The 23,693-nt window shown below is 40.3% G+C and overlaps 1 protein-coding gene across 3 annotated transcripts; it reads left to right on the top strand.

The window, feature by feature from the left end:
- The first annotated feature begins 1,075 nt into the window (after positions 1-1,075).
- LOC131326242 (ras-related protein RABA2a) lies at positions 1,076-5,276 on the top strand. Of its 3 annotated transcripts, none has more exons than XM_058358947.1 (3): positions 1,076-1,221; positions 1,262-1,444; positions 4,597-5,276. In XM_058358947.1, the coding sequence occupies exons 2-3, from the start codon at positions 1,280-1,282 to the stop codon at positions 5,077-5,079; spliced, it is 648 nt and encodes a 215-aa protein (XP_058214930.1). In that variant the 5' UTR covers positions 1,076-1,221; positions 1,262-1,279; the 3' UTR covers positions 5,080-5,276. The 3 variants fall into 3 exon arrangements, with proteins under 3 accessions (XP_058214930.1, XP_058214929.1, XP_058214928.1); XM_058358946.1 differs by having other exon boundaries at positions 1,088-1,221; positions 1,252-1,444; XM_058358945.1 differs by having other exon boundaries at positions 1,098-1,221; positions 1,256-1,444.
- The last annotated feature ends 18,417 nt before the right edge of the window (positions 5,277-23,693 follow it).

Genomic DNA, 23,693 nt, shown 5'->3' with positions numbered 1-23,693 from the left:
AGAAAGAGAGAACCGGTAGCTAGTCAAATGGATATTAAAGGCAATTAAATATTGAAGGGATAGGATGAGTTTTGTTCAATCTAATGGTGATGAACAAAGGTGCAAATTATACACCCTATTTATTGGGTGTGTATAGTAGTTGGGGAATTATTTTTTTTCCTTCCTTTTTTGACAACAGAAGAGGTATGCTTAAATCCAAATGGGCTGAGACTATTCCACCTAAACATGGTCACAAGGAACCAATACTTACGAAAAGCGTGAGAAACAATTAGGAGGATGAACCACTGAATGAACCCATGAAGCTACCCATATAGACTTTTTACCTCTTAAATATTTTTCTTTTTTGTGTATTAACATTATATACATCAGTAAGGATTAATGAAAATGGGTTAATGAGGGAATTAGTAAGTTAGTCCAAAAGAGGTGGAGAAGCTTTCCATAATCGTAAACACCAAACATTTTTGCGGAGGCTCAAATCTTAATCTCCCTTATAAGAGAATTAAGAGATAACCGCGGGTTACAAGTCCGTTGGTTCCTTTTAACTGGTTGGCCTATCCCAAAAATCGAATTGTATCAAACCCCGGCAGTAAAAGACCAGTAATGCTACACGCACAGCAACTGTGCACAGATTTTGTGCACAGATTTTTTGTGGGGCTCACTACGGGTCCCACACAAATAATCCGAGCCGTTCATTAAATGTAAAACATTTTTTCAAGGCCCCCCACCAAAAATCAGCTCAATCCGATATCTATAAGTGTTTGATTCAATCATTTAACTTTTCATTATCCTAAGATTCGAATGAAAAGTTAAGTGATTGAATCAGGCATCTATGAGTATCGGATTGAGCTGATTTTTTGAGGGGGCCCTTAAAAAAATGTTTTACATTTAATGAACGGCTCGGATTATTTGTGTGGGACCCGTAGTGGGCCCCACAAAAAATCTGTACACAAAATCTGTGCACAGTTGCTGTGCGTGTAGCATTACTGGTAAAAGACACCCCTGGGTGTTGGGCTCGTTACTACCGGAACATTGCTTGCCCTGTTACAAATGTGTGGACTACGGTCCAACTCCATCCATTTGAGTGCCAGAGCACATAATTTTCCCAGCGACAGAGGGAGGGAGTGATCTCTCTTTTTCTTTCGTTTTTTTGGGTAAACTGAGGAAGTGATCTCTTCTGTGCCCTTCTTCTCCTCCCACCGATTCACCAGGGAGCGTGCACGCGTGGAGAGAGAGAGAGAGAGAGAGAGAGAGAGAGAGAGAGAGAGAGAGAGAGAGAGAGATGGCGAGGAGACCGGACGAGGAGTACGATTACCTGTTCAAGGTGGTGTTAATCGGCGACTCAGGCGTGGGCAAATCCAACCTCCTCTCCCGATTCACCCGCAACGAGTTCTGCCTCGAGTCCAAATCCACCATCGGCGTCGAATTCGCCACCCGCACCCTCCAAGTATATACAAACCCTCTCTCTCTCTCTCTCTCTCTATACAAGTATATTTGGTCCACTCTCATTTTCTTTTTCTGTAATCTCTCACTTGTTCACGTTGTGTATAAACTTTGAATTGTAGTTAGTTTTCTGTATATCTCTTTTTAGTTTGTAATTTGTATTTATATTATCTCAGATTTGTTTGTGTCATCGCTTACTCGCTCTTGAACTGTTCCACTTCAACTTTCAGTATTTTAATTGTGCATATCTGTTCTCTCTCTCTCTCTCTCTCTCTCTCTCTCTCTCTCTCTCTCACACACACACACACACACACATCGATTTGGGGATTTATTTATTTTGGATCTCGTATATTCTGAATTGCTTTAGAATGGATCTCTCTCTAAAACCTAGTCTCACCCTCTCTCTAAAAAGTGTTGCTCTACTCTCATTTTCGTTTTTGGTGTTCTCTCACGTGTTAACTTTGTATTTGAATTTCGAATTGCAGCTATTTGCATCTATGTATCTCTCTTTTATTTGTAATTGTAGTTGTTTTTTTTTTTCAGATTTATTTGTGCAATCGCCTGCTCGCTCTTAACACTGTTCCACTTCAACATCTAGTACTTCAATTATGCCTATTTGTTTCTCCCTTTCATTGGTTTTTGGTGATTTGTTTATGATTCTGGAGTCCATCATAGTGACTGTTCACTTTGGGTCTCTAAAATCAACCTCCATCTCTGCGCACAGTTCCCAATAAGTTTTCTCTCCAATTATACTCTCATCTCTCTCTCTCTCCACTCATTACCCTCAAAACCCAAACCAAAACATGGATTTCTTGGATATCATATATCGTGAATTGGTTTGGCATGGATCTGGATTTGTACGCGCTCGCACCTCAAATATGATAGATTAGGTATTCGCGTAATGTGGTTTGGGTTATCTGTATTCTTTATGTAATTTAGTGGTTCTTCTGACTCGGAAGGGGCATGGATGTGTGTCTTCTGTATATCCATAGTGAAATGAAATCATCTATTCTGTGCGTGGGAAATTCGGAAGACGATGGGAGTTATAGAATGTTGATAAATCTAGTAACTGATTTTTGTCTGTGTGTGTTGTATGCGGATTCTTATTGAAGTTGGAGTCTCGAAATAAAGCTTAATCCTTATGCATTTAAAAAATGAAACTCAGAACTTAGAAGTATATGGTGTGAGCATCTGATTTCGTTGTAATTGTTTTTGTAGATTCATCATTAGGTGCTCTATTTTGTTCCCATTGAGGCCGAACCTACCTGTGGTTGATAGATGCCCATACACTGTTAACAGATGTATTGCTTCTCAAGAAGAGTGGAGCCACACGGGATTGGGGTTCTTTTGCCTTAACCCGATGTACGGTACTTTAAAAAAAATTGTGCCAATATCTTTCTGCACACTCTTAATGCAATGCAATTTCAATGGCCTGTATTTCTCTCCATGGACTTGATATTAACTTATTAGTCACATGATGTGCAAGAGCAAGTGAAAGCGTGAACATGAATGCATCCTCCGAAAACATCACAAGCTACTAAAATTCGCACGAGCGAGGGTGAGCGTGGGAGCATAGAGTGAGGATTGAGAGAGGGAGCACTTAGCATATAATGCTCGAGTTTGGAGTTCAAAGCAATTCTGCGTGTACTTTGAGTTGTAGCGTATTGCACTGTTTTTCCAGCCTTTGCTCATGAACAAGAGTACTAGACATCTTCCATGTTAAAAGCCTCGTTAGATAACAAAATGATTAGCATTTTGTACTGCCAGTAGCCTTATAGATGTTTGTGTTTTTTTTTTTATTGTGATCCTTACAGGGCATTTGAAAGAAGGTTTATTTGTTGTGCATTTGCAAATCAAGTTATCAAACAACTTACAGGGACCATGGCTGGCTTTTGGCTTGTCGTCTTGTATGGATTTTGTACTTTGGATAGATGCTATGCTTTCATGTCTTTCATCTGTTCTCTTTTGTGATGTGTCGTGCATGAAACTCCCATCTCGAGCCAAAATGGCCTTGTTTGGACAACAACTGTAATCATATAAACAGTTGAGAATCTGTTGTAATTTGTGGTTTTCTGTTCCTAATAGTCCTTGATGTGTAGAACCTCAGACCATGAATTGATTTCTGGTTGCAGGTCCGATAACATGTTGAAGCTGTGAACTACTCCAGTTGGGTGTGGCTGGCAAAATATACTCATATTTATCGATTAAAAGGAAGAATCTAAGGCTTTTAAGACCTTTTAGATGTAGACCCAAGCAGATGGAGATACCTTCATAAGTCTGTCAAAATAGTGCAATATATGTTTACCACAGTACTCCAAACTTAGATTCTGTGCACTTTATTTATTTCTGCATGCGAAGCAGTATTGATTAACACACTATAAGTGAATATTTGAATGTTTTGTGCTTGTGCTAACCTATTGGAGATAAGCTTTGGTTTTCATTTCTCTTTACTACTAAGATGCCCTATGTTTAAAAGCGGATTATCCATTTCTTCAGCATAAACTCGATTACGCTTATGCTGTGAGCCTGTGGCGAACGCAAGATTGTTTGTATATACGTAACCGCCATTTATTTTGTACCATGACCAAAAAGTGGTTCATAACTTGGAACTTCAGGAGTTTTTGTTCCCCAACTTTTTTTTTTCACTCAAGACTTGAGGGGGTCAATCCTGTCTAATTTTTTGAAATTGACATGACAAACTGATATCATTAGTGGGAAAATTTGGAGTTGTGCAGGGGCCCACGCACCCCTTGTGTTGGCTCTTGCACTTATGTGTTTTGTATAATGCTACGTTCCAATACTGTATACAGAACAATGGCTCAACTTTACATGATATTTGTTTTAATTCAACTACACTGCTTGCATGTTGCATCCTTGGTAAAAATTAGTGCTCGCAGCATGCCACCAAAATTTGCCTTGTGATTAGCATTATTCTCCTCTCTTTTCTTCCCAACATACATGTTGCCCAAGTAGTGGCTTCAGTTTTTCTTTCTTTCTTTCTTTTTCTTTTTTTTTTTTGTGATTATTTGTGTTAAAATGAGGTCTTTCTACATACCGCTGTGCCTATTTTGGAGGTGCAGGTATGTTAAGTTTGTGGACTGTGGTGGCATGTGTGTAACTGGTGTTCTGATTTGTACTTATTCCTGCCTCGTTCAGGTTGAGGGTAGAACTGTGAAGGCTCAGATATGGGACACAGCAGGACAAGAGCGATACAGAGCAATCACTAGTGCCTACTATAGGGGTGCATTGGGAGCTCTCTTGGTTTACGATGTGACGAAACCAACAACCTTTGAAAATGTCAGCCGGTGGTTGAAGGAGCTGAGGGACCACGCGGACGCCAACATTGTCATCATGCTTATAGGGAACAAGACCGATTTGAAGCATCTCAGAGCAGTTGCCACAGAGGATGCCCAAGGCTATGCTGAGAAAGAAGGGCTCTCGTTCATTGAAACATCAGCTCTGGAAGCAACAAATGTGGAGAAGTCTTTCCAAATGATTCTCTCAGAGATATACCGGATAATTAGCAAGAAGTCGCTTGCTTCAGAGGATTCGGTGCCTGCTAGCATAAAAGAGGGGAAAACTCTTGTTGTTGGAGGTTCTGAAGCTAATACAAAGAAGGCTTGCTGCTCTTCGTCTTAAAGGTTGCTATTTTTTAGTTGAAATTTCATTCCCATTAATATTCCCTTATCCCCATTTTGGTTTCTTTTTGATGGAACTATGTTTATGAATCTCATTTTTCTTTAAATTTCGTATTTGTACTTATATTTGGGCTAACGTTGTCAGAACGGTCAAGGGTTCTTTTGTGAATGCATTTGCATGAGATACGTTTGCACTTTTTTTTGACGAGTTTTAGTGTATAAGCGAAGTAGATTGAGGGCAGTTTATTAGGGTATCGAGTTTTTATTGAGATTCTTGCAGAAAGTCAATTGAAAAGTGTCAATTGTAAGTTTAATGGATTCTATTTCTATAGATCAAAATAACTCCAACTCACGCTCTATTTCTTATTCTGAGTGAGGAGTTTGATACTCGAGTATGGGGAGGAAAAAATAGAGGATCTTCCAAACTTGATTTTATTTTTGTAGAATATGAAGAGAACTGATCCACTTTAGAATGGAAGAATTGTGAAACAACTAACACCAATTTGAAAGACAGATAGAAACATAGAAATATTAATTAGGAGGGGAATCTATATATCATTGTGAACAATAAAATTATCGGCATTCATGTTTTAGATGAAGGTCTTATTTTGATCCTTTTAAATGAAGTGCAACAGCGTATTTTGTTGGAAATGCTCTAAGTTCCCAAGAGAGTTGTACGTATGAGCTCCCATAAGATCTGGATAATTTACTTTTCGGGGAATTGTCTAATAGGAGCTCGAGTTCAATCTTCTCTCTCTCTAGAAAACTCTCCAACCTCTCTCTAGAAACCAAAACGTCAAAGCTCTCTGCCTGGGGGGAGGTGCCTCCTTCCCCGGGCCGCCATTTTCTTTTCTTTCCGTTTTTCTTTTTACGTTTTGCAGGTATTGTAGCGGTATCCAGTGGACTTCGGCGGCTTTGGCTACGTGGGTTTCTGCGGTTGGATACTTCTTGTTTGTTTTTGGGACCGGCGACATGTGGTGGGTTCGCGGCGATCGCTTGGGTTCCGGCCTCTTTTGCTTTGCAGCGGTGTAGTCGCTGGTCTTCTCCGGGTGCTGCGGTACTGTTTTTGTTGTCGCTTTGCAGTGATGATGTGCAGCCGCCGGCTAATCTCGATCTTTTGCTCGTCAGTTTCTCTACAACCCCCTCTGGCTTCGTCTGCTTTCCATCTTGATGGTCAGGCGCTGGCTAATCTGTTGGGATATCCGGTTTCGCTTAACGGCAAGGTTTTGGCCACCAGTTCTTGAAGTGAAGTCTATTCGTCTCCGCCAGTTTTTCTCCTGTGTTTAACCGGAAATGGCCTAACGGCATTATGGGGCGAGGGCGGTGGTTGTTCTGCTGCAGTTGTGGTGGTTGGCGTGGGGGGGCGGCTGTTGGCAGATTGGGATTAGTTAGGGTTTGTCTTGTGCTTAAGTGTATTGGGCTCTTCCAATTCTGGGCTTTTAGGTGTTTGGATCTTAATTGTTTGGGCTTGTCCCATTTATTTGGGCTTTTAAGCCTACTAGGAGTTTGGGCTAGTCCCAATGGGTTTTCGGGAAATGATCGGCCGGTCTTATTTTCTTGGTGGGGGTTCCGTGCCAACTCTCTTTGTAGCACTCTTCCACCCAGACCCTTTTCAAAGATGTTTTTACTAGTTTGCCCTCACCCCATTGCGTGGATAACATATAAACATGTGGTTGATGTTAACACGTACTGATGTGGACATATTTGTTATTTTTTGCCTTACAATGTTTAACACTCAATATCTTTTATTATATACTAGCGAATTGTCCGTGCCTACGGCACTACCCATTCGATTGGAATTACCTTTTGAATTTTTGTAATAGCTCAAACACTAAATCGATTCACGAAAGAAATTACTTGAGAGAGATAATTTGATCAATCATAGCTAGAACTAAGCCAACTTCTCCACTAATTCCTAGACCCCCCTTGCATGTGCATCAAAAACAACCGTACTACTTGCACAGATGTTTTTGCACATACAACCGTGCTACTTGCACAGATGTTTTTGCACATATCATGCACATACATTTTTGTGGGGTCCATATCAGGGTCCCACAAAATGATCTGAACCGCTCATCTTTTTAAATTTTTTTTGGAGGGTTTCTATAAAAAATCAGCTCCAACGGATATTGATAAGGGCTTTCTCAGAAATCGTTGGGTGAATCATTCTATTTTGCCCTACAATTTCTTAGAAAGCCCTTACCGATATCCGTTGGAGCTGATTTCTTACAAGAACCCTCTAAAAACTATTTTCAAAAAGTTGAGCGGTTCAGATCATTTCATGGGACCCCAGTATGGATCCCAAAAAAATGTATGTGCAAGATATGTGAAAAAATATCTGTGTGAGAATCATTGCTACATCAAAAACTCTTTCAAAAAGATTTCTGAAATACCAAAAAGAAAAAAACGCACAAATCAAATAGACGAAATGACATCACACACGAACACACATCAGAGAGAGAGAGAGAGAGAGAGAGAGAGAGAGAGAGAGTGAGTGAGTGAGTGAGTGAGGTGCTTTTGCCCTATGATTTTTGAGAAAGCCCTTACAGATATTCGTTAGAGCTGATTTTTTATAGGAACCCTCTAAAAAATATTTTCAAAACGATCAGCGGTTCAGATCATTTTGTGGGACACCGATATGGGCCCCACAAAAATATATGTGCAAGATATGTGCAAAAATATCTGTGTGGGAATCATTGTTGCATCAAAAACTCTTTCAAAAAGATTTCAGAACTACCCAAAAAAAAAATACACACAAATCAAATAGAAAAAATGACATCACACACGAACACACAACAGAGAGAGTGAGTGAGTGAGGCGGCATTCTGCTTAGATTTTTGGATTTTTTGAGCCTACCTTTTGTGGAATCAAAAAAGTATAAAATTATGACTTGTACTCAAATTTTTTTTAAATATCCAACTTAAAGCCGACTTGGGGCTTTATCTTGTAATATTTTTTCGATTCCTCTCGTCGAGACAAATCAATAATCCAAAAAAAATAAAAGCCCAAAAATTCCTTAGCAGAATCTACCTAAAATAGTTTTGATTTTTGAACGCATGATAATTTTAAAAAAATAAAATAACGCACGGTAGGGATGTGTAAGTGAGATGGATTGTGGGGAAACTTCATTTTCTCTAAAATGTGTGCCCATTTTACCCTCAAGGTGTCGGAAAAAAGATGGTTTTGGTTTGTAAAAGTCCAAGAGGCATCGTTCAAGCTTTAGCCAAGTCCTGTTTTGATTATGTTTCATCATCGGGGAGCCTCAAGGCCACAAATTAAGGATAATTAATAAGTTCAAATTGGGGTGTCTACAATTGCCCCTCTTTGGACGGTGCTCGGCATCATGTCTGGATATGAGTGATGCCCAAAGATTGAGACATCCCAATTTGAGCGTTACTAAATCCTTAATCTAAAATCAAATGCAAGTAAAAATGTGCAAGCATTTAAAGCATGAGGTATGAGGTTGTGCTCTTTCAAGCTACCTACGTACCCTGTTTCAGGGATCAGACCAGCGTAGTTCTTTGGGGAAAATGCAAACATGCATGCTGTAGAAGGCATGAAAACATGCAAGCAAATAATCCACAAGATAGATTGATTGAGGAGCGCCCACCGATTGCTTTTTCTCAGTGGGTGGAATAATTAAACAGTCGAAAGGTTGCAAACTTAACATAAAATACACCGCGAGGGGTGTCATTCAATGGGACAAGTTAGTTTGTCTCAAAGGGATAAAAGGCAAATACACCGCGATGGGTGCCATCCAATAGAACAAGTTAGTTTGTCACGAAGGAATAAAATGCGATTAAACCCCGATGGGTGCCATCCAATGAGACAAGTTAGTTTATCTTGAAAGGATAAAAATTGAATACACCGCGAGGGGTGCCATCCAACAGGACAAGTTAGTTTGTCTCGAAGGGATAAAAGGCGAATACACTGCGAGGGGTGCCATCCAACGAGACAAGTTAGTTTGTCTCGAAGGAATAAAATGTGATTAAACCCCAAGTGGTGCCATCCAATGAGACAGGTTAGTTTATCTTGAAAGGATAAAAATCAAATACACCGCGAGGGGTGGTGCCATCCAACAGGACAAGTTAGTTTGTCTCGAAGGGATAAAAGGCGAATACACTGCGAGGGGTGCCATCCAACGAGACAAGTTAGTTTGTCTCGAAGGAATAAAATGTGATTAAACCCCGAGTGGTGCCATCCAATGAGACAAGTTAGTTTATCTTGAAAGGATAAAAATCGAATACACCACGAGGGGTGCCATCCAATGAAGTTAGTTTGTCTCGAAGGGATAAAAGGCGAATAAACCGTGAGGGGTGCCCTCTAACGAGACAAGTTAGTTTGTCTCGAAGGAATAAAATGTGATTAAACCCCGAGTGGTGCCATCCAATGAGACAAGTTAGTTTATTTTGAAAGGATAAAAATCGAATACACCACGAGGGGTGCATCTAACGGGACAAGTTAGTTTGTCTCGAAGGGATAAAAAGCGAATAACCGCGAGGGGTGCTATCCAATGGGACAAATTAGTTTGTCACGAAGGAATAAAATGCGATTAAAACCAAATTTATGGTGAAAGGTGATTGAAAGATGTCACTCAGGACAAAGCCAAATCTTTGGCGGAATTTGATTGAAATGATGTCTCTCAAGACAATGCCAAATCTATGGCGGAATTTGATTGAAAGATGTCCTAGAGGACAATGCCAAATCTTATGGCGAAAGATGTCCCAGAGGACAATGCCAAATCTATGGCAGAAGATGAGTGGAAGATTACAATGCCAAACCTATGACAGATGTTGATTGAAAGATGTCCCTCAGGACGGTCGCATTTCGAGACTTGACAACGATGACACTTTTTTTTTTTTTGAAAAAAAAAAACAGGGGACACATCTAAGTATTCCTTTTTGCTTTACTGTCTTTTGGCCAGTGGACCGGTGTTTTCAGGTTTTTTGGATTTGGGCTGGAATTTGTCTTTGGTAGGGGTTTGGATTTGAGCTTGAGTTTGACTTGAGCTAGAGTTCGTTGAGTTTGACTTTAATCAGGGCTTGAGTTTTGAGTATTCATGCCCCAGTCTTGATGTTGGCTGTATGTTTGCTATGATCATCGTTGGGCTGATGTGCCCGAGCGACAGACCTCAGGTCTAATTCTTTTCCTTGATTCCACTAAGTACAAGCGCAAGTTCTTCCATGTATTGGAGTTTCTCTCACGAGTTGGGGCCTCAAGATCAATATGACTTGACTAGACGGATGACCTTGTATGAATTTGGACAAGGCCTAGATGACTCAAAAGACAAGAATGACCCTATATCAGAGGACTGACTCTCAATGATGACCTTGACTGGACAAGGAGTTTGATTTGGCAGGATGAGGAGCTTGATTACTTGAGGGTTCGAAAAATGGAAAGCATGCCCCACAATTGACGTTTGATATTGTTATGATAAAATCAAGTTTCAATGATTTTTCTATTTGGGCTTTGAAATTGTTTTAGCTACATCAAGCGATGCTCATTCAGGATCTTCTTTGATCTTGTTTTGTCAAAACACGAGGATTTTTACCACGAACCGTGCCCCAGGTTGCTGATGACAATCCATGAATTTCGAAAATGCCCCAGCTTGGATTTGCGGTATTCACGAAATGCCTTGTCGCTTCTTCTTGTTTTCTCTTATTGTCTAGGATTTTTGTTATCAAGTTGTGTTTTCCAATCTGAAAGGACTTTATTCGAGTTGTAACGTGGTCAAGGTTTGGCTTGATAAAGAAAGGATAATATGCTCAAAAATTTTCATTTTCTTTGGGTTTCGAGAGCTAGCAGCCATCTTGAATATTCTTGTACCATTTTTGCTTTTGATGGGCGCCTTCTTTCACTTGATTTCCTTCACCTTTTGTTGTGCCGATGTATTTTGCACTTTCGTTGATTTTAAGCTTTCTTTGATTTTTTTTCGAAGTTTTGCATCTTATTGTGCCTATGTATTTGGCACTTTCACGCTTTGAATTCTAATGCGCCAATGATAGTCATGTATTTGGCACTTTTGTTTTCCTTATTTTACCCCGGTGTGGGGGATAGCTGCCTAGCTGGGTTCTTTCAAAGAAATTGATTTAGGCTCAAAGGGGGTATCAATGGATTTATATCTTCAAGCGTTTGATAAAAGAAAAGGATGCCTTTCTTCATTTTGAATTGCACAACTTGATAAATGGATCCTAGATGCAAGTTAAGAGATTTGTGTGCTCTAACTTTTGCCTAGATTGCATTTTGATGTTTTGATCTAGTAAGCTTTTTCCGGGCCAGGCCATCGCTTCTCGACGACGTCAGGGAGTGGTCCCATGAAATTCTTCTTCTTGCTATGTCACGCCCTCAATTTTCAACATAAATATAAATATCTTTTCATAATTAAAAGTCTCACAATTATATACATCGTACCCCAAAATAGTTTTTCACCCATGGCACATCGGCCCAATCACTTATAATTACAAAGAGTGAAAGAGGATTAGAGGAGTTAAATAGTTTACAATCATCCGTTAAAGAGGAATAGAGGAGTTAAATAGTTTACAATCATACGTTTGACATAACAACTTAAATAGAGTTACAATTTCATCTTCTAAAGAGTTTCGCAAAAATGCCAAATACAACTTTCCCATGTCAGCTTTCGAAAGATTTCCAATATATGCATGCACAACACTCCATGCTACCGTTCCGGATTCACACCTAAAAAATGAAGGGTTGAGCAAACACGCGCCCAATAGAAAAATCTCTACAAACTGTATATGCAAATGGGAAGATTTAAAAATGAGAGAATGAAGTCTGATATAACAAAAGAGAATGCAACTAATGCAACTTCAAGAAGGGAACTCATGACTCAAGGGGCACTTCACTTGTCACTAACCAATCTATTAGCTATCTTTTATGTATCCTTATTGATCACACTTCATCTCGCACACTTCTACAATAAAAGACTTACATTCCGGGTCTTAAGGACCCCATACATCTTCCGTTGATCTCCAATATGAGCTCAAGTAGCTCTTCCTCCATTAATATACCAAATAGCGAGCTTAAGAAATTTTTCGAGTCTTAGGGGCCCCATATACCCACAATACATTTCCAGGTGCTCATGACCCCGTACATCCATTCTACTTTCTGGGTACTCATGACCCCGTACATCCTATTCAAGTTCCGGGTACTCATGACCCCATACATCTGATTTCGATTCATTTGTATTGCATTTCGCCATAAGTGTTTCTAATGCTCTAATTGCATGAATTATAGATAAAAAGAGATTGATATTAAGTAAACAATTTACATACCAATTCATATTTCCATTTTGTTTCCAAACTTGTTATCTCAATTTACTCCTAGTACGACATGGCATCGAGTGTCAACTTCTCGCGTTCGTTTATATTTATCCATAATCCTTTCTAATAATCAACCTTGTCAATACGCACCCTTAGTTTTAACGAGTTCACTCCATCTATCTTAACATCTCACAATATCACTAATAATTAGACGAATAGTACACCAACAAAGCATTAGGACGATAATTCATTCCATAAAGTACTCGTGTTCGACGCAATGAGAGCCAACAGATGAGAATGACCAAGGAATCATTGGAGTGCAAACAACTATGTTTGGAAGTGGTTTAGAATAGCTAAAAGTTGGTTAGAAATGAGTTTGAAGGGCTTGGAAACCAAGGCATTGAAGTTGGAGCATAATACAGCAAAACTATTTTTAAGCCAAATGTATTGATAGGTATTGATAGGTATCGATACCTTTGGATTCCAGATCGTTCCAGACGGAAGGGTATCGATACCTTGAAGAATGATATCGATACCAGAGTGCTACCTGGGTTTTTAACACAATGGTATCGATACCTTCTTGATACCTTCTTAAGAAGGTATCGATACTAGCTCATTTCGAGTTGATTTTCTGCAGATTTCCTCTCGAATTAAACCCAACTCAAAACAACAATCCAAGGCACGATTCATGTACAAAATTAACTCAAGAACATATAAAGAGAGAGAGAGAGAGAGAGAGAGAGAGAGAGAGAGAGAGAGAGAGAGATCCCTACTTCGAGGGTTAAAGCCGAAATCAAAAGATTACCCAAGCCCTAGAACTTCAAACTCCGAACCGAGCCGAATATGAATCGCCGAGCTCCTACCCATGCGAGTCAAGCTCCAATATGCGAAGAGGTGAAGGTTTGGAGGTTGATTGATGAAGAGTTGAAGTTGTATTGGTGGATTTTTAAGTGAGAGAGAGAGAGCCGAGAGAGGGGTGAGAGGTCGGGAGAGATGAGAGAGAGTTAGATTTGGGATTTTTAATCCCCTACACTCACACACACCTATAGATGAGAGAGAGTTAGATTTGGGATTTTTAATCCCCTACACTCACACACACCTATATATACTAGCACACACATAAATTACACTTACACCCCTCTTCTAACAATCTTCCCACATTAATCCCAAATCATATAAACCCAAAAAGATTCCACATTTATTACTCAACGGTATCGTTTGATATCTCAACACTTTATTACTCAAATCTAGAATGTGTATCTGGTTCTCACCATAGGACACGTTGATTTCTAGCTCAAGTTCGGATCTCTCTAACACATGTAATGGATTTGTCTCGTAATCCTCAATACCTATGGATGGAGCGCATCACAAATATCCAAAAATTCACGGCGGCAATACCAAGCGGAAAGCGATTTATAAGCTTCCTTCTATTAGCGAAATTCCTGCATACGTTATCTATTTCAGTGTAGAAATGTAGCCATTAACTGTAACCTGATAGTCCAATTAACTTCCCCGAGACTTCAATCTAGAAGGTGTGGTGATCAATCGCCTCTTCCAACTGGATTTCATCGGTTGTCGCCTGGGTATTCGAAAGACACGCATTGTATCCGATACATAACATATTTGTCTAATGATAAAAGTTCCCTCTTTTTCCGCTTCAAACAAAACGAATCTCAACACGGCGATACTTTATGAAATACGCGAGTTCTCCCACTTCGGCTGACAATTGGTGACGACAACGTTCAACACAATCCTTCGGTTATCTCAAATGAAACAAGTGAGCTCCAAAACTCAAACACCGATCAAGAACTCAAAGAACGGAGACGAGGCATCCGGAATTCAAAGAATACATGAAATCTTTCAAATCGCTAGGCAACCAACTCAACGTACCAATTTGGGATAGTCCGGAACTCATAATAATGAGACAAGCCACTAAATAAACAAACTGATGCAAGATCGTAAATTTGTCCAGTATCAAAGATAAGCAAAGCTTCTAACAGATTGGAATTTAGCGACATAGAATGAGTCTTGTGCCTCTAGAGTTGAGGGACCACAACTAAGGCTACAAAGCTGAATGACGCAAAGAGCAACTATAACAAGTGAATTTGAATCAAACCACCACCATAAATAGATATCAATTAATATGTCACCATAAGATTTGGTTCCAATAAGCGAGTGTTATGACATAGGAACTTGAATAGAGTAGCGATTTCCAATAAATAGACTAGTAGCTGCAACAATGGAAACTAAATCAACCAATGAAGTTTAGACAGCAAATTGATGCGAAGCGAAGTGAAAACGGGTTCAAATCACACAACTTCAAGGTTGAGGAGTCACAACAAACTGTGATGCCAAAGTAGGTAAAAATGGCAAGTCTGCACCTAACGGCACCAATGAATTTGTACAGCATAGAATATGTGAGATTTTCCTTTTAAAGTAGCTACGAACTCGACGCACCAACTCACAACAAACTCAAGATTCTAAAAAAAGTAACTTCAACTTCCCTATTATTCCACGAGTCTAGGAAACGATTACATACGCCTTAGCAAAAGAGTATTCTGATACAAATGATGAGCACAATGCAAAGATAGGGCCAAAACTGACAAAAGACGCACAACCAAACTTAGACCAATACTAGAAGGTGCATGAATCTTGCTAAGCCAGAACGAAACGGTATTAAAGAAACCATGTACCTCCAAGGCTGAGGACTATATTGGATTTTTAACATCCAAAGAGGGTCACAACCGCAACAAGATTTAATTTGATGGCACAAGGAAGATGCAGTGTCATTGAAGATGCCACTATCAACTTGGCTTTAATAGATAAAAGCCACCACTACAGAGATCAAGTGAATAGCAACTGCAAACTAAGAAATTTGTAACCATAGCAACGGAATCCCAAATTGACTAGCAAGATTTGACACCATGAATCATAACATAAAGAGTAGAACAAAAGTGTGAGACGAAAAATATTCATTGATTTCAAAACCAGATATGTCAAATCAATAGTAGATACGCCACATGAGGTCTCATAACAAGGATCCACATAGCATAGAGTAGCACTAGAAATGATCGTGTTAATCAATACAGAAGTCATAATCTATTCAATTCAATGAACAAACGACTTCATGGATAGCAAGCCCGGATACAAATTTCAATCAAGGTTCAACTAGACCACAGAGAAAATAGCAATAAAAGAACAACTCATATAGGGACATGCCCGACATATAGCAAACAATAACTGGTGTGACCAATCGTTTCTCAAGAAAAGACCAAACCTCGCCTCACGCAAGACACTGAGATCACCGACAAAATGACAACCTGAAACAACCAACTCATAGTCTCGGCTAAAACTATCTGGAGGTGTTACTCAACAAACAAGAAGGGTCTAGGAATCCTCGGTGCTCAATTTCAAGTCAAAGAAAATACGCAAATCACGAAAATATGATATGTTCTCAAATCGGAAGAATCCTAGCAAAGGATTAAATAAGAGAGAAGAAATTACCCCATACATCTGGTGTCTCTAGAGCTTGAGAAATAGAAGGACTCACTCCTCGCTCAATGCATGACCCCCTGACCTGAAGTAGACTGTAATTGTAACGCCCCCAAATTCTGGGTACGTTAATAAGACTTTTTATTTCAAAAACAAGTGAGTCTGGCTCATTATTACATCACAAAGTCTTACAAGATTATTTTTAGACAAACAAGGAGGGAATTAGGGTTCCTAACTACTGCTCCGCTTCTTCCTCCATCCGGGCTAGCTCTTCGGCCCCAAAGGCCTTCAAGGTGTAGAGTTCACCCTGTTCATCTATGAGGTCTGACATTTTATACCGGCGTTGCCACCAATATAATATGTCAGGGTCACCAAAAAGGCAACACCGTGAGCTACAACGCTCAATAGAATAACCCAAACCCTCTAACCCTTAACTTACAAACAATACATCATAAAATCAACAATTTCCCCGTAGTGCATGCTTATCTAACCAAATTAACCAACAATGACACGTCCGCATTCGAAAATCAATCAACGTTGGTGTCCAAGATTTGTGAGTTTCTCTTACGCGACATCTCGTAAACCGTGTCTCGTTTTCCTTATTTCATAACCCATATTTTAAAAACCCATTTTTAACACACCCAACCTCGGTTCCGCCGTTCCGGGTTCCCGAGTATCCACACAATGGTTCCGTCGCACCGGGTTCCCATTGGCACACTTTGTATTGGCTCCTCTCCGCGGATAACCAAGCCACACACCCAACCTCGGTTTCGCCGTTCCGGTCTCCCGAGTATCCTCACAATGTTTCTGCTGTCCCGGGTTCCCATTGGCACACAAAACACACACCATACAATGGGCTACCACGTTCGGCCACATTGCGGTTTCAAAACCATTTTACTTTTCAAAAAAAAAAACACGCCTTTTCATAAACCACACCCTATGTGCCATGTTTCTAACTTTCTCGATTTTTGTGTCTCGTTCTCATACATTGACTACGCGGTAGGACTTCACATGTAATCATAAATCATTCATTGAAAACTTGGAACTAAACTAACAAGATCATCCAACTCAATATTATACCGCAAGTAATGCAAGCAATTTTACGTAAGCATACTCATAACCCTTTTTAAAGATCAAATTCCGAATACTTCCATTCAAGCGATAATATTCCAATCTTTCGAAACCGTTCTATCTTACTCTATGGAAAATTCTAAACAACATGTTTATTCAAAGTTAAAAGTTGATTATTCCAACATGCTCAAACTTCCATTTAGCGAAAATAAGTTTGTTAACTATCATGCATTTCAAACGTCATAACCTTATCTACTTTAACAAAAACGATTAAGAAAATTATACTTTGAACTTACGAAAATTTCTACTTTTCAACATACGATTCTATACTATACGTAGAGTAAGTGGACTAGGGTTTCTACCTTTCTTCTTGGTGGTAATGGCGACTACGGAAAGTAAGTTGACGATCGGGTGGAGTAACTTCCTACGGTATGCTTCCGGAAGTTTCGAAAGAGAAAGGTTTCTCTCGAAACTTGATCTTGACTAAACTACTTGAACTTTTTGGATGGAAAAGGGGTTTTAGGTTGAGTTTCTTGAAGAACTTAGGAAGAACTTCAAGAATGCTCAAGAACAAGAAAAACAAAGTAAGAGCACAATTCTTTTTATAGAGAGAGAAGTTGCTAGGTGAAGGTGTGAGTTGAATGGTTGGATAAGGGTGCTATTTATAGCAAAAGTCTTGGCTATTACCCAAGGGATAAAATTTTCCCTAGCAATTATTGTCCAATGGGTAAAAGGCCTTGAATGACTAGATTTTATACTTGGGTAGATTTTAGGAAGATTTCAAGATTTGGTTGTCATGTAGTACTAGGATTGTGTGTGAGGTTGGCTAAAAGATGAGCAACACATGCACACACATCACTCTCTCTCTCTCTCTCCCTCACCCTCTCTTGGCCTCTCCCTCTCTCGCTCTCTCTCTCTCTCTCTCTCTTTCTCTCCTAGTATTAGTACATATATATATATATATATATATATATATATATATATATACACACTTCTATGTACAAGTATATATATATATATATATATATATATATATATATATACAATAATGTACTTAGAGTACTATGGGATTTTAAAACTAAGATTTTCCTAATAAACAATTCAATTAAACACATGTGTGTGTGTGTGTGTGTGTGTGTGTATATATATATATATATATATATATATATATATATATATATATATATATATATATATTAGTATGTACCATGCAATCTATGAAGATTTTCAAATCCAATAAAAAATTATAAGATCAAAATTCCCTATTAAGCTAATCCAATTTAGCACATGTCTCCTATTAAAATAATGAACTAGTGTACCTAGGAAATCTAGGGTATTAATATATAAAGTACATACACACACACACACACACACACACACACATATATATATATATATATATATATAGATATATATATATATATATATATATTTGTATATCAACTCATGGGAAATCTACAAAATGATTTGTTTAATAACCCTTGTACTTATTGGAAAGATTAACTTTATTACCCAAGGGGTAATAATTCCCCTAACGGTTATTGACCAATGGATAAAAAGAAGACTTAAATAAGACCTTGAAAGACTACATGTCCTTTTAATCATGTGGATATATATATATATCTATATATAATTGTATATATTTACCTAAGAAATCTAACTTAGATATTTTAATGGAAATCCTATTGTCCAATGGATAAAAGTTTTCTTAACTTTTATCGTCCAATGGGTAATGGTTAAAAGGTAACTAAATGGTTTGGTAGTTAGGTTTCTCTAACTAATTGGTTAGAAGCTAACTATACTAGCCAGGAGATATAATCTAAGTATGACGGATTAACAGAGTTAACAAGAAAATCAATAAGCCATCCAAGAGAAATTTAAGAATTTGAATAAACAACGAAATTTTTATTTACTAAAAATCGGAGTTGTTACAACCTATCCCCCTTAAACAATTTCGTTCTCGAAATTTGGTGTACGCTCGGATTCGAACAGGTGAGGGTAGTTTGCTCTCATGGTTTCTTCTCTCTCCCATGTGGTTTCTCCAAATCCACGGTGCTTCCACAAAACTCGTACCAATTTGATGGTCTTGTTCCAGATCACCTTCTCACTTCGGTCCTGAATCTCTGTGGGTTCTTCCTCATATGTCGCGTCTTCTTCGATGGTGATGTTTTCCCAATTGAGAACATGGGTGGGTAGGGCGAGGCACTTGTGAAGCATTGAAACGTGAAACACGTTATGCACTCTATCTAGCTATGGCGGCAGGGCTAGACGATATGCAACCTTCCCAATCTTCTCTACGATGTCGAAGGGTCCGATATAGCGTGGGCATAGTTTTCCCTTCTTCCCAAATCTGATGACTCCCTTCTTCAGTCTGATTTTTAGGAATACATGATCTCCTACTGCAAAGGATAAAGGTCGGCTCCTTTTATCCGCATAACTCTTCTGTCGGCTCTGAGCAGTCTGGATCCTTTGCCGGATGGTCTTGACCTTCTCTGTGGTATCCCGCACTATGTCAGGTCCAATCAATCCCGTTTCTCCAGCATTTGTCCAGTAGACTGGGGATCGACAAGGTCGGCCGTAGAGAGCTTCGTACGGTGCCATCCCAATACTTGCTTGGTAGCTGTTGTTGTAGGCAAACTCCACCAACGGTAAGTGTTGCTCCCAATTTTCAGAGAAATCCAGGGCACAGGCTCTCAGCATGTCCTCCAATGTCTGAATAGTCCTCTCCGTTTGTCCATCTGTCTGAGGGTGGAAGGCTGTACTAAGCCTTACATTTGTTCCTAAAGCTTTCTGCAATCCTTTCCAAAAATTTGATACAAAACGTGGGTCTCTGTCAGATACTATCGAGACAGGTACTCTATGTAGTCGTACGATCTCTCGAATGTACAACAGACTCAGTTGCTCCACATTCTCTGTCATCTTGACAGGCAGAAAATGCACAGATTTGGTGAGTCGATCCACGATCACCCAAATAGTTGTGTTGGATTGAGCGGTTCTTGGTAATTCAGTGACGAAATTCATCAAAATGTGCTCCCACTTCCAGGTTGAAATCGGTAAAGGTTGGAGATCTCCTCCCGATTTTTTATGCTCAGCCTTGACTTGTTGACAGTTACTTCCTTTTTCATTCCTTCCCACCAATACGTTCTTCGCAGGTCATGATACATCTTTGTACCACCAGGGTGAACTGCGAAGTTCGAATGGTGAGCTTCTCGGAGTACATCTTCTCGAAGGTTTCCAATACTAGGTACGAATACCTTTCCCTTGAATCTCAGGCTATTATCCTTCTCAATTGTCCATCCTGGTAACGCCTTTCCTTTTCGAATTCGATACCGGATGAACTCGCAATCCTGTTCGAATGTTTAGGCTAGTAAGATTTCCCGGTGAAGTGCCAGTTTCGCAACTAGAACGTACAATCGAGCGTTCCCGTTCTCTGACGATGGTCGCAGGTTGAACTCATTGAGGGTATCTACCATCTCCCATTCCTTAATAGCTGTCTTGACCTTTTGTGTCCTATCCTTTCGACTTAGAGCGTCAGCTACCACATTGGCTTTGCCGGGGTGATACTGGAGCATAAACTTGTAGTCCTCCAAGTATTCCATCCATCGGCGCTGCCTCAGGTTCAACTCCTTCTGAGTGAAAAGGTATTTGAGGCTCTTGTGGTCGGTAAAGACTTCTAATTGTTCTCCCCACAGATAGTAACGCCAGGTTTTGAGAGTGAATACTACTGCAGCCAATTCTAAGTCGTGAGTGGGGTAATTCCTCTCGTGCGGTCGAAGTTGTCGAGATCCGTAGGCTACGACCTTCCCGTTCTGTATCAGCACGCATCCCAAGCCATCTCTTGACGCGTCGCAGTAAATCGTATAATCTACACCCTGTTCGGGAATGATGAGTATCGGTGCGCTGGTCAGTCTCTTCTTCAACTCTTGGAAATATTTCTCGCAGGCTTCATTCCAATCCAGCTTCACTCCTTTCTGAGTCAATCTTGTCATATGTTTGGCGAGAATTGAGAAGTCTGGTTTAAATCTTTGATAGTATCAAGCCAATCCTAGGAAGCTTCTGATTTCGAACACCAAGGTCAGCTGTTTCGAATTTAGCACTGCTTCAACTTTACTTTCGTCCACCGCTATTCCTTCCTTGGATACCACGTGTCCTAAGAACTTAACCACTTCTAGCCAAAACTCGTATTTACTCGCCTTGGCATGGAGTTGGTTATCTCGGAGTACGTGTAGCACTATCCGAAGGTGTTCCTCGTGCTCCTCCTTATTGGCGGAGTATATCAAGATGTCATCAATGAACACCACTACAAATTTGTCTAAGTAGGGTTGGAAAATCTTGTTCATGAGACACATGAATACTGCCGGAGCGTTGGTCAGTCCAAACGGCATCACTACAAACTCGTAGTGTCCGTATCTGGTGTGAAAGGCTGTCTTGGCGATATCCTCCTCCCGAATCCTTAACTGATGGTAGCCTGATCGAAGATCGATCTTAGAAAAGCAAGTTGCTCCTCTTAATTGATCAAATAAGTCATCTATCCTAGGCAGCAGATATCGGTTCTTGACCGTGACTTGGTTTAACTTCGTATAGTCAATACACAGTCGAAGGGTTCCTTCTTTCTTCTTCACGAACAATGCAGGCGCTCCCCAAGGTGATGTACTTGGTCAGATGAATCCTTTGTCTAACAACTCCTGCAATTGGGTCTTGAGCTCCTTTAGTTCTGCAGGGGCCATTCGGTATGGTTCCATGGAGATTGGTGCTGTTCCCAGTTGGAGTTCTATAGAGAAGTCTATCTCTTTTTGAGGTGGTAAACCCAGAAGTTCTTCAGGGAAAACATCAGCGTACTCACACACGATGTGCGGTATTCCCAATTCCATCTGGTCGGTTTCTTCCATTTGGAGACTAGCTAGCCATCCAAACAGTTGATTCTGCCACCTTGATCTTTTCGTCATCGAACTTGCCGTTTGTCTATCCCCCTTAAATCGGAAATGAGTTCCTTCAGAATTATGAGCCGTCACGTCTTCTGATGGCAGTCTATGACCGCTCGGTGAGCTGATAACCAATCCATTCCAAGGATTACGTCGAAATCCACTATGTCGATCACTCTGAGGTCGCAGGTCAAACGTAGGTTGGCTATTTCTATCTCGCACCCTCTACACACTAAATTAACAGCTATACTCCCCCCTAATGGCGATTTGACTTTCGTGCTCATACTTAGGGGTTCTGTTTCTAGTGCAAGAGCAGTTACACAGGCAGAAGATATAAACGAATGTGATGCTCTAGAGTCAAACAATGCTTGTACGCAGGTACTGTACAATAATAGCGTACCTTGAATAACAGAGGGATCCTGCTCCTACTCCTGCTCCTCAGTCTGTAGTACAAAGATGCGTCCTCCAGTACTTTGTTGCGCTCCCATGGGTTGTTTCCCCTTGTTCTGCCCGTTCAGCTGCTGTGATGGGCCTCCGGGGTTTTGCTTCCCAAATCCGGCCTGTCCCAGCTGTTGAGCTTTCTGGCCTCCAAAGCTTCCAGTTCTCTCCCTCAGGGGTTGGGGGCATTCATGTTTGTAGTGGCCCATAGCCTGACATTTGAAGCACTGGATTGTTGCTATGTTTCTGCCGCCCCTCTGCGGTTTGCCACGTCCTGGTGTAGTAGTCTTCCAAGGTTGGTTGCCTTGGGTCAGGGTAAAGGGTTTGATAGGGTAGGGTCCGCGGTTGTTATTGGAAGGTTGAGTTCGGATAGGTCTGCCAGTGTTGACTGTCGCCTTCCTCCATCGGGCTTTGAAGTCATTTTCCTCACTCTCCAGTCAAAGAGCACACTTCACGGCACCGGCATAAGTGGGAAAGGCTTGAGACACTACAGCCTTTCTAGCAGTTGTCAGCCCCCATTCAAACCTTTTCGCTTTCTTGTCCTCCGTTGCTATGGCGGCTAGGGCGTAGCGGGATAGTTCTTCGAACTTGGCCGCGTATTGGGTAACGGTCGTCGTTCCTTGTTTCAGATTTAGAAACTCTTGTTCCTTGACCAAACGAAGAGGGGTAGGGAAGTACTTGTCAAGAAATAGGGTCTCGAACTCGTCGAAGGTCATGGTGGCTATGGTATGGGTTGCCTCCATCAAATCCCACCAATAACGGGCTTCTCCTTTTAGCTGGTATGTGGCTAAGGCTACACGATCTCCATTTCGGGTAATCTCCAAGGTGTCTAGGATCACCTTGACTTCCTTCAGCCATGTTTCAGCTACAGTGGGGTTGGTATCTCCATTGAAGGTCAGAGGTCGGCGTTTGCAAAATTCGTTCATCGCTCGAGTTCGGGTCATAGGTTCATCATCACAATTTTGGTTTCGGCAATTGGCGTTTAAGGCTATTACGAGTGCTTGCATGATTTGAGCTAGGTCGGGGTTGGGGTTAGAGGATTCACCATTCTCATAACCTATTCCACTGCGTCGGTTCACCATCTACGAGTAAAAATTGAAAGGGGGAGTTTTAGTCTAACTAACCCATTTTCCTTTTGCAAGAGCTATGACTTTTTAGAAGTTACACGCAATTCTTCATATAATATGCAATAGTACTCTTAAAAACAAAGCAAGCTTTTCATAGAAAAGTAGGATATTACAATCATAAGCATAGAGTTCTACTATAAAACAAGTAGACTTAAAACAAGATTCCCTAATACAAGTTGAAACGATCCTACACATTCCTACTACATGGTCCTATGGCTTGCCAAGTTTTATTCCATGCTGCTGCCATACCGTTCTAAGGTAGGGTAACTCCATAGACCTCTCTCA

The sequence above is a fragment of the Rhododendron vialii genome, chromosome 5a (genome assembly GCF_030253575.1).
Source record: "Rhododendron vialii isolate Sample 1 chromosome 5a, ASM3025357v1".
In the NCBI taxonomy this organism is placed as follows: domain Eukaryota; kingdom Viridiplantae; phylum Streptophyta; class Magnoliopsida; order Ericales; family Ericaceae; genus Rhododendron; species Rhododendron vialii.
Note: the sequence above shows the minus strand (reverse complement) of the source record. Positions and strands in the feature narration are given on the sequence as shown.